Raw genomic sequence first — 11,094 nt, 5'->3', positions numbered from 1 at the left:
ATTAGAGAAAAAAGTCCTGTTACCCTTTATAGTTTAGGTAGATAAAGGTCTCAGTCACATTTGAGTAAAACCATCCTATTTCTATAAATGTCATAGGATCTTTTTTTTAAAGATATTTTATTTTCACGGACCCCTTGCAATTACACCACGGACCACTAGGGGTCCGCGGACCCCCGGTTGAGAAACACTGGGACCGTTTAGAAGCCAGTGTGAGAGGCTGGGCTCAGACACATATCTACACGTTCGGTTTGAATTGCGTTTCAAACCAGCGTTGGGTGTGGTTTACAACAACTGCTTTCCCTTTTTTGTTTAGTTTTTTGCTGTGCCCAGTTTCTAAAAGCAACCTGATACCAATATGGACGTGTCAAAAATCCGACATGAGTCGCTGGTCCGAACCCGGCCTGCGTGCCCGGGGCAGAAGGCCGTCGCCCTTCACGTTAAACCCCCTTCCGGAAACGCGTAACCGGATGTTGATCAGTTTTACGCGTTGCGCCCGAACGTACCGTGACACTTAGCGGCTAGCTAACTCGGCTAATCTGATCTGTCGTCTCGGGGCGTCCAGCTGAGAGTCCTAACGTCACTCCGAGGGGGTTTGAGACCAACCGACGTCGGATTTATTCTCCTCTGAAGAATGGCGTCGCTCGGGGAACCCGTACGACTGGAAAGAGGTACGGCGACGTTGTTAGTTAGCTCCCCACCGCCGAGGCTAGCTTACGCGTCTATTGTGATCGTTAGCAGGCTAGCTTAGCTGTTAGCTTGCAGCCGTTCTGAGCCCATTATAACCTGCTCCGTTGCAAGGGTGGACGAAGGGATATTTACTCGCAAACCGCTTTTATATCTCGTTGCTTTTTTTTGATAACCTTGAAGTGTCTCTCTGAAAATGTTTCCCCCAAGAATTTTGGTTCAGCCTTTAGCTAACGTTCAACACAATGCTAGCGTCCGTGGACAGCTAACGCTAGATGGCTAGCGTTAGGTAACTAGATGGACAAACGGACAGATGTACAGACAGGTAGAGAGACAGATAAACGTATAGAAAGCCATAATGCAGCGTTATTTTCATGCATCACCTCAGGACTTACACTGCAAGGGCACTAAACATGGAGGCTAACAAGACAAAACAATAGACATGTTTATCAGTCTTGTAAGACTAAACAACGACAGATACCGCTGCCATTGATGCAAAGCCCCACTCCTACATGTCTGTGCATGTTCTCATTCATCCAGGTCATGGTTGTCCGAAGGAGTTGAATCAAGTGCAACTGGACTCGGTATATATCCGTGAGGACGTTTCGCCTCTCATCCAAGAGGCTTCCTCAGTTCGGGCCTTTCTGACTAGACCAAGCTAGTCTGACTGGCTGGTGATGAGACTCAGAATGTATCCTCTAGGAGTCGTTGTCAGAGCTATAGATATGCGTGGCTCTTTGTGATCCGATGTTTACCAACGCTCGTCGGTAACAGAGCCATAGATATGAGTGGTACAGGTAGCAGGTACACAAAAGAGCCACGCATATCAATAGCTCTGGCAACGACTCCTAGAGGATAAATTCTGAGTCTCATCACCAGCCAGTCAGACTAGCTTGGTCTAGTCAGAAAGGCACGAACTGAGGAAGCCTCTTGGATGAGAGGCGAAACGTCTTCACGGATATATACCAAGTCCAGTTGCACTTGATTCAACTCCTTTGGAACGCCACTCCTACATGCCCCCTGGTCCTGTGCATGTAGTCAGCGCCCCCTTGTGGAGACTCTTCAGTCTAGTCAAACTGACTGAGAGAGGGTGCGAGTCAGGTACTAGCCAGGTCTGTGATGTATTTCATATCTAAACAAAACCCTAAAAAAACTAACTAGGGATGCACGATGATATCGGCATGTCATCGGTATCGGCAGATGAAGGGTTTAAAACGAAACATAGGCATCGGCCCACGGGCCAATAAGATGACGCTTTAGGGGCCGTGCCCATGTTGCGTCTTTTGTGCACACAAATTTCTTATTTTCAATGGGGACTCGTGACAAGAATTAACCAATCAGCTCAAGGGAACTTGCTTCACCCTCTCCGTCCAAGGACAGCTAGCAGTAAAGCTGCTGTGAGGGATTTGCGGTGCTGGAGAGCAGCCAGAGATCAGCAGTGCGGCTGCGTGCAGCTTCCGTGCTCAGCGTAGCAGCGTCAGTTCAGTCCACCACAGGAGAGACTTGATGGTCTCTGTAATTAGGTGCAAAGAATAGTGTGCATATGTCAGTATCGACTATTGGCCAAGATGAGTTGGAAAATATTGGCATATCTGCAAAAATCCAATATCGTGCATCCCAAAAACACAACATTAAAACAGTGGGGGTTAGTTAACAGGCACTTGGGTCTGTGGTAGCGTGACGTAATGAACAGTGCAAAAGAGCCACCAGGTAACATTAGTGAATGTAAGTCAATATAAAGCTGTGTTAGCTCATTGCTCAACTGGTATGATTTGGGCAAACCTCGAGATCTCTACATGAACTTTGTGCCACCAACTTGTATTGAATGTCGGGGTTCCAGAAATAAAAATTCCCTTCATCGTCACCTGTAGGGAATATGATTGTAAGCCAAAATGTGTTGCTCAAGGTAAAGCTATGAGATGGGTGAAATAATGTTATATGTCCCGTAGAAGTAATACGTCCATCTGAAATCAGTTTCATTTTTACGAGATCTTTTTATTCCAAAATTTGTGGTGAAGTCCCACACTAACCATGATGCTAAATCTAGTTCCACAAATCATAGACATTGCCGTTACCATGGAGATGTAAGCTACTCCAGTGTTAACGTGGCTGGAAGCCAGGATGTAGGGAAGTAACACTGTATGGATGTTACTAACTTTACGTTGTTACACGTCGGCTATCGTCCTGCTCCACCATATTTTCTCTTTTAAACATTATGTGCTTTCTTGGGGATTAGGAGATTTCAAATCACAAAACACTATAATATATAACTACGAGAAAGCATTAAATAAAATGTAAACAGTTGCAAAGGTTGGGTGAAACCAGTTGAAAGTGAAGGGAAAGTGATTCGATGACACTGTTCATAGTGCTTTTTGGAATGAATCGCTTATTCCCTCTTAAAAGTCGTTAAGTACAAGGTGTACGGGTAGCGTAGCGGTCTATTCCGTTGCCTACCAACACGGGGCTCGCCGGTTCGAATCCTTGTGTTACCTCCGGCTTGGTCGGGCGTCCCTACAGACACAATTGGCCGTGTCTGTGGGTGGGAAGCCGGAGGTGGGTGTGTTTCCTGGTCACTGCACTAGCGCCTTCTCTGGTCTGTCAGGGCACCTGTTCAGGGGGAGAGTGAACTGGGAGAATAGTGTGAGCCTCTCACGCTATTCTCACCAGGAGGTCCCCCTGGCGAAACTCCTCACTGTCAGGTGAAAAGAAGCAGCTGGTGACTCCACATGTATTGGAGGAGGCATGTGGTAGTCTGCAGCCCTCCCCAGATCAGCAGAGGGGGTGGAGCCGGCTCGGAAGTGTGGGGTAACTGGCCAAGTACAATTGCAGAGAAAAATGGGGGGGGGGATCCCCCCCAAAAATGAATAGGACATAAACATCCGGAACCTGATTTAATGACATTTCAGCTCTACTGAAGTAAGAATGGAAGGCTGATTATCTGATTCTGTTTATTTTTATAACCTGGGTTTTATTTTCATAGTTCTTGCCGTTATGCTAATCAGTTATGATACCATTTTACTCACTGGCTTCATTCTGAAGATTTAAGGTATGGCACCACCGCTGGAATCAGCTTTTATATCCGTGTCTTTTTGGGCAATGGAACACAGATATCATATTTGTTTGAACAAGTCAATACCCATACTCCTAACTGGGCATTAGCAATCGAACCAGATACTGTGCCACAGATCGTCCAAATCTGGGGCAGCGCATAATTTGCATATCGAAGGTAGGCCTCACCTTCACTTGCTTATTAAATTCTGATAAAACTGTTAAAAGAAAGTTGGCTCTACAGCAGCTTTAAGTAATCGATCAGTGAATAGTCCGTCTGCCAATGCAAATTTAACTTAACACGTGAGCTCATTACCGGACTATCAAATACACCGTGTGAGTAAGAAAAATTGGGGGCTTATCAGATGTACCAAAAACTTGAAATACTTGAAAAGCTCAAAAGTTCTCATGAATGATTCATCCTAACTCGATTCTTATTCAACAAAAAGACCTTAAATGCCCGCGAGTTAATGTGAAACAGCTTACTTTGCACCAGTGACATTGTCACATAAGCACTGACCAATACATCCCTGGCCTGATGATCTTACTCCCAGTGAGCTTAGCACATGTGGAACTCCTTAAGATTTTGTTGCCTTCAGCTTGGCCAGTTCGGCAAAGCCCCCCTCCCATAAAACCATCAATATGCTGCTCCTAACTCACAAGTTACGAACACAATCTAGGATGAAGCAAACGGGGTAACATGGAAATACGTATGCCTTTGGCTGCTATGGTGCAGATGGGAAAGACTATGCGCTGGATCAGTTTTCTTCGTAAAGGCCTACCAGACATCAACCATTAAACTGCGCAAAAATTAAGGGTTTCCCGAATTGGTTATTTGTGGATTAGTTATCTCATATACGAATAATATAAAGTGTATAGATTTTGCACATGCATCCTCAGAATTGCAGCTTTAAAGCTACACTATAGTGGGTTATTTGTGAAAATTGTCCCTCTTACAGCTATGAGTAATTCAAATGGCCAGTCAAGCCTTTGCATTTAACCCTGGGTCCGTTTTCAGTAGCGCTAAATTTCATCTAAGCTCCCCTGATTGGATGAGGTTTTCTGGCATGTTTTCAGCCTTTACATGGTTTTTAACCTATATTATTTCAGCAAATTCACTAAATTGATCTGGGGTTTAGTCAGTCTAATGACTCGGTATGAAGTCATAATCATTAACCCATTGTCCTATGACTATTAAGATGGTGGTCTATGTTTATTGGTTGAAAGATATTTCCCGTGCCATCGAACTGCTTGACAAGCTGCAAAGGACAGGGGAAGTGCCCCCCCAGAAGCTGCAGGCACTGCAAAGGGTTCTACAGAGCGAGTTCTGCAACGCTGTTAGAGAGGTGAGTCACTTCACTCTTACAGCACTCAAGACTCAGAGGGATGTGGCTAAATTTTGTCCTTGATTTTGATAGCTCACTGTTGTAAAAGTGGAATTTCCTTTGAAAGAATCATTTATTCATTGTGAAGAAATGTGGCGGGGTGTATGTTACGCAGATGAATGTCAGGGGTGACAACATATTTACCAGCATTTTTTCTTGAATCCGCTCAATTTGTCTTCAGGTATATGAGCATGTGTATGAAACGGTGGACATCAACAGCAGTCCTGAGGTCAGGGCCAATGCCACAGCCAAGGTACAGCCAAATTAAAAATGAACTAAAGCCTAGGCCAGGGGCGGCTATCCATTTGCTATGGAGAGCCATGAGGATTCAGGTTTTCATTCGATCCGGACTCCACACCGGGTGATTTCACTGATACATTCTTCCTCTTTGGTTGAAGGGTTGCTAATCAGTGAAATCACCTGGTGTGGAGTTGGGTTGGAAGGAAAACCTGCATACACATGGCTCTCCATGGCACATGGTTCGCCACCGCTGGCCTGGGCACTTGACTTCCGTGGAGTGATGATATCTCCTACTTTTTCTCACCTGACATGAGACAATTTCTGTGGCACATGTGCCAATATTGTAGTTTGGATTTTCACTGCAAATTTGTGTTTTTATGAAGGAGAGCAATGATGGGGCATTGTGTAGTAATGACAATTGTTCATTTGTAGGCTACCGTGGCAGCCTTCGCGGCGAGTGAGGGACATTCACATCCACGTGTGGTGGAACTACCCAAAACAGAGGAAGGCCTGGGTTTCAACATAATGGGTGGAAAGGAACAAAACTCCCCCATTTACATCTCCCGGATTATTCCAGGAGGCATTGCTGACCGCCATGGTGGCCTCAAGAGAGGCGATCAACTTCTCTCTGTTAATGGGGTGGTGAGTTCAGTTCACATAGTGTTACTTGTGAGGTAGTTCTCAAACTCTTTGGACAACATTTCTGTTTTGAAACAATGTGTCAAAGCAAACACCAAAATCATGTAGTTGTGTTTATGTGACGGGATTTTACACAATGTGTCAAAACCCAGGTTTAAATGTGTATATATATTTGGCATACTGTTTATTACTATCATGACCAGACTATACTTGTACAGCTTGAGTTTTTTTTTCTTTTCTACTGAATCATCTTTTGTTTTTACCCCATTTTTGGTTGAGAGAGCAGCCAAGATATATTTTCATCTGGCAACATCCTCCAGCACTTCCTGGGGCCTCCTGGGACATATAAATCCTGCAGTGTGTCCTCGGTCTGTCAGGGCTTTCTTTGAAGTTTTACCGTGCCTGGTATACGTCCAAAAGGGAGGTGTCCAGGGGACATCTTCGCCACCTTCCTAATGCACGTCAGATGGCTCTTTTTACTCCTTGAAGTCACTGCTCCATTTTGAAGTCTTCATGAATTGCTTTGCTTTTCACCCGATCAACTTAGGATGAGCCCTGCAACCCTGCTGTGGAATCTGGTTTCTGCTGCTTAACATCCACAATTGAATTCTTTTTGGTCACACCTCATAACCCGTGACCATAGGTGAGGATTGGAACAAAGATTGGTGGCTAAATCAAGAGCTTCACTTTATAGCTCTGCTCTTTATCATAACACCTCGATACAATACCTGCATCGCTGCTCCAGTTGTTATTCTTACAATCCTTCTTACCCTCACTTATGAATAAGGCCCCATGATACCTACACTCCTCTGCCTGGAAGAATTACCCACTCCCCTCCTAAAATGGACAGGTCTGTTTTTACCGGGGGGGGGGGGGCTATATAGTCTCAGGTTTGGACATGCCAATCCTCATCCCAGCTGTGATACATGCCAGCAAACCACTCTAGTCCACACTGAACATTGTCCTCTGAAATAGCCCACAGAAAAACACCTACAAACAAAGGTTACCCCAATGTTATAAAGCCAGTTGCTGTCCAAACCTCGGCACCTTGTTCTCTTGTTGATAAAAATCGCAAAAGGAAGAGGGGTTGAGTCCAGTGCCTACTTTGAACACACTTGACTTGTTACAGAAAATATGGACACAGCTCTCGCAATGACCATATACTGTCCAAATGGCGCGTGTACGTCATGCTCCTGCTGTGCCACCCACAGAACACACTCGACAGCACGGTCCAAATGCTTTCTCCAGATCCACTGAATACATGTAGACTAGATGAGAGAATTCTCATGGGTGTAAAGTTTGTCCACGGTTCTCTAGCTGTGGTTTTATCTCCACTGCCCTTCCTGTATTTGAGGCTTCTCAGACAGTCAGGATCTTCTTTCAAGCGGTGCGGTGTAAACGGTTCCTGGGAGGTTGAAGAATGTGAACCCTCGACAGCTGCATCACACTTACCAGTCCTCCTTTTTAAAAAAAATATAATGGAGACAACCACTTATATCTGCCTGTCCAAAGTAACAACCGCCAAAACGCAAGATCAACGCACATACAAGAGACTTGTCAGCGAGGACGGACCGACCATGTCCAGAGCTTCCAGTATCTGGAGCCCATCATTCCACGGTGTCTTGCCACTTCAGAGCTTCTGAACCATGTCAGTGAGCCCCCCACACTTTCCAGGTGGTGAGCCAACAAGGCAGACACCCCCGTGTCACTTTTTTGGGCTGAGCTATCTGGCCCCCAGGTTTAGCAAAGAGTGGATAGCAGAGGTTTAATACCTCCGACTACCATTGGTACTGCTGGCCAGGAGATTGCCATTGTGTTTTTTCTTTCTTTTCTTTAAAGGTGACTCGAAATGAAAAATGTTATTTTATTTGAGCTTGATTTGCATCTGTTCCACACTGTTCTAGAAATACATGAGGGGGAAAAAATCATTTTATTTTTGTATTTAAGAATGTTTTTCTCTTCTTGACAAATACTATAATTTTTTTTTTTTAAGTTACATCATCCTGCACTTGCGGGGGTGTATGCTGATAAAAATGTCGTCCGTTACGGGAGCAAGACTGAGAGAAGATGAGTGATCTTCTACCACCAAGCTGTAACCAGCTGATAGCATATCGATGTCCGTATTCTTCTGAAAATGTCCGGCCATTATTGGCTGCTAATCAAATCAAACTCCCTCCCCTCACCGAATCCCACCCAACTGTTCCGTTTCGTGCGGATACGCATCACGTTGCGGTGCTCTAAATGCCATTTCATGGTTTCATGGGACCTTTTCAAATTAGAATAAACAGGAAATAGCTTTGCCCGCACATTGGAAAAGTTCCTTTCACGCTCATGGCAATGGGTAGAAACCAACACCCTGTTTACTGGGAGTTATCCAGTGAAGGGTAATGTCATCTTTGGAAAATGTTCAGAAAGTGTGTTGTGTGTGTGTGTGTGTGTGTGTGTGTACCAGGGCAGGGGTAAAAGGGCAGGACTAGCAGGATACACAAGAAATGAGAAGTGGTTGTCTGGGACCTACCTCGAACTCTGGTGTACTTTGAGTTATAAAATGTGGTATGTTGCATTGGGGAGAACTAGCATTTCTCGTCTCTCTCTTTCTCTTGACAGAGTGTGGAAGGGGAGCACCACGAGAAAGCAGTGGAACTCCTCAAGGCAGCTCAGGGCACGGTCAAGTTGGTAGTAAGGTACACCCCGAAAGTCCTAGAGGAGATGGAGTCACGCTTTGAGAAAATGAGGTCGGCAAAGCGCCGGCAACAGAACAACTATCCCCAGTAACGTGGTCTCAGAAGGGATGTCCCCCGTCTACCCTGCTCTGGCCGTTTGTCCCTGTCCCCCCTGTTTACCGTCCTCCAGATGTAACAGTACCAAACCAGGTTTAGTTTGTCACCATTATGTTTCTACTATTTTCCCATAGAATTTTATAATCCACTGTTGTTTTTGTACAGAACACTAAAAACTCAAGGACAACCTAAAACTGATGGCGATTCTTAACATAGGTGAACACTCTCACTTTGTGCATTATTTTGGAATTGACATTCTGAATGAAATTTTGTTAAGTTCTGAGACCAATCACTAAAGTCCTGTGACGGAGCAGGTGGTGTTTTAATTCTTTAGCATAGCCACTACAAAGAGCCTCAGGACACAAAAAATATACCTTGTTTACTGTGCTCATGGTTCCTGTTTGTTTGCTGTAATATTTAAGGTCAAGTAATGAAATGCTTGTGGTAGGATTTGATGCATGCTCGGCATCTGTTGTTCTCGAAAGTCGTTTTGACTGTAAAAAGATTGAAAAGCCATTCCAAGCCACTTTTCTGCAACACGCCCACCAGCATCCGGATTGCACATCAATCAGATTGAATGTTAATCGTCGCCGTGCCGGCTGCGTATGTCAAAAGAAATATCACGCGAATGTCACTTCAGATTGGCTCTAGCGGTTTGCCCAACCCAACTTCAGGGGGGCCCACCTGCTGAACACGCCAACCCCGCGGGAACGAGCAGCCTCTCGAATAATGTGGATTCTACACCACGTCGTTGAAAAGGTTGACATGGGCGTCCGGGTAGCGTAGCGGTCTATCCCGTTGCCTGCCAACGTGGGGATCACCGGTTCGAATCCCCGTGTTGCCTCCGGCTTGGTCGGGCGTCCCTACAGACACAATTGGCCGTGTCTGCGGGTAGGGAGCCGGGTGCGGGTATGTGTCCTGGTCGCTGCAGTAGCGCCTCCTCTGGTCGGTCAGGGCGCCTGTTTGGGTGAAACTCCTCACTGTCAGGTGAAAAGAAGCGGCTGTATCGGAGGAGCATGTGGTTGTCTGCAGCCCTCCCCGGATCGGCAGAGGAGGTGGAGCAGCGACCGGGACGACTCAGAGGAGCGGGGTAATTGGCCGGGTACAATTGGGGAGAAAAGGGGGGAGGGGAGAACGAATCAGAGGTTGACATGTGCTGTGGGGTTGGTATAGTTGTACCAGTCGTGTAATCTGGACTCATGACTTACGCCCAACAAGACCCTCCTGTTAACGTCTAGATTTTAAGATCACGATAAACTCGGTAACTCAGCATGACGAGGTAAAACACCCTCACCACTTCAGCTCGGGGGAATGTAATGTTTTTCTTTGCCAGACACTTACTGTCGTCTCAGTGGAAGCCGGTTGCAGCAGGTCCCCTCCAGCTGTGGTAGTACCGCTGTTCTCGCCGTTTCCACGTTTTCCATTTTAAGTGCCTAGTGAAGAAGAACGGCAACGTTCGAGACGTCATCCGAGCAGCCGAGCTCTCCGCACCGGCTAACGCTCGGCTCCGGCCGGGCCGTCTTTCTTTTCCCGTCACTGTTTGGGATGGCAGGTGCGAAACTGGAGCAAATCTGGCCACCGTGCACGCCGACTCCCGGCTGTCTGTACTGGTAAACTCAAAAAGCATGACTTTACACAATGTTGACTGGATTGTAAACCTGTTGTTTTTAAATGATTGCAAATGACCTTTTGTAATTCTAATATCACTTAGGTGCTCTGATATGTCTTTTAGGTTTAAAAGAAAAGTTTTGACTTTAGTAAAATATTTATTTTGTCCTAACTTTTGCATCCCAGACATTGTTTATTTTCTTCACGCGTGTACGTTGTCATTCGCGGCGATATCGGTTAACGGTGAAAAGAGGGAAGATGAGGATTTTGAGGTTCCGGTAACCTTCCCTGTGATGGTTTCGGTATCGGGACACCTTAACGAGGTCACGTGTTTCATTAATTCATCAGAGCAATAAGTTAGAACCTCTTCTAAACAGAAGGGTATTTTCAAGGCTCAGCGTTTTCGGTTTTTCTTTTTCGAAGCCGCCCGGCATGCCGAATTCCGCCACAAGAGGACACTGTTGCGTAACCTCGCACGAACAGGGACAACTTCTGGATCCGTGGAAACATAAAATCCGGGTGAAAAGCTGGGTGTTTTTCGGGGAAAATCGGTAAAAACTGAAAACGCTGAGCCTTGGGTATTTTACACAGAGTTTAACTGACAGGTTTACTGTCCTGAGGAGACCAGCAGATGTTTTCTGATTACATTTTATCATTCTCTGTTTAACTTGAGGTGGCACAGGGGTTCGCGCGGTCGCCTCACAGCGAGA

At 45.8% G+C, this 11,094-nt stretch overlaps 1 protein-coding gene across 1 annotated transcript; it reads left to right on the top strand.

Moving 5' to 3' along the window:
• Window positions 1-500: 500 nt before the first annotated feature.
• lin7c (lin-7 homolog C (C. elegans)) lies at window positions 501-10,547 on the top strand. Its single transcript, XM_056278236.1, has 5 exons — window positions 501-668; window positions 4,960-5,078; window positions 5,299-5,370; window positions 5,790-5,999; window positions 8,604-10,547. The coding sequence occupies exons 1-5, from the start codon at window positions 632-634 to the stop codon at window positions 8,769-8,771; spliced, it is 606 nt and encodes a 201-aa protein (XP_056134211.1). The 5' UTR covers window positions 501-631; the 3' UTR covers window positions 8,772-10,547.
• Window positions 10,548-11,094: the final 547 nt, after the last annotated feature.

This window comes from Lampris incognitus, chromosome 4 (genome assembly GCF_029633865.1).
Source record: "Lampris incognitus isolate fLamInc1 chromosome 4, fLamInc1.hap2, whole genome shotgun sequence".
Taxonomy (NCBI): Eukaryota; Metazoa; Chordata; class Actinopteri; order Lampriformes; family Lampridae; genus Lampris; species Lampris incognitus.
The sequence above is the reverse complement of the archived record's forward strand: the minus strand, read 5'-3'. Positions and strand labels throughout refer to the sequence as shown.

Coding starts and splice junctions, on each gene's coding strand:
- lin7c (XM_056278236.1), top strand. CDS start 632: ATGGCGTCGCTCGGGGAACCCGTACGACTGGAAAGAG. Junction 669..4,959: donor ACCCGTACGACTGGAAAGAG/GTACGGCGACGT, acceptor ATTGGTTGAAAG/ATATTTCCCGTGCCATCGAA. Junction 6,000..8,603: donor TTCTCTCTGTTAATGGGGTG/GTGAGTTCAGTT, acceptor TTCTCTTGACAG/AGTGTGGAAGGGGAGCACCA.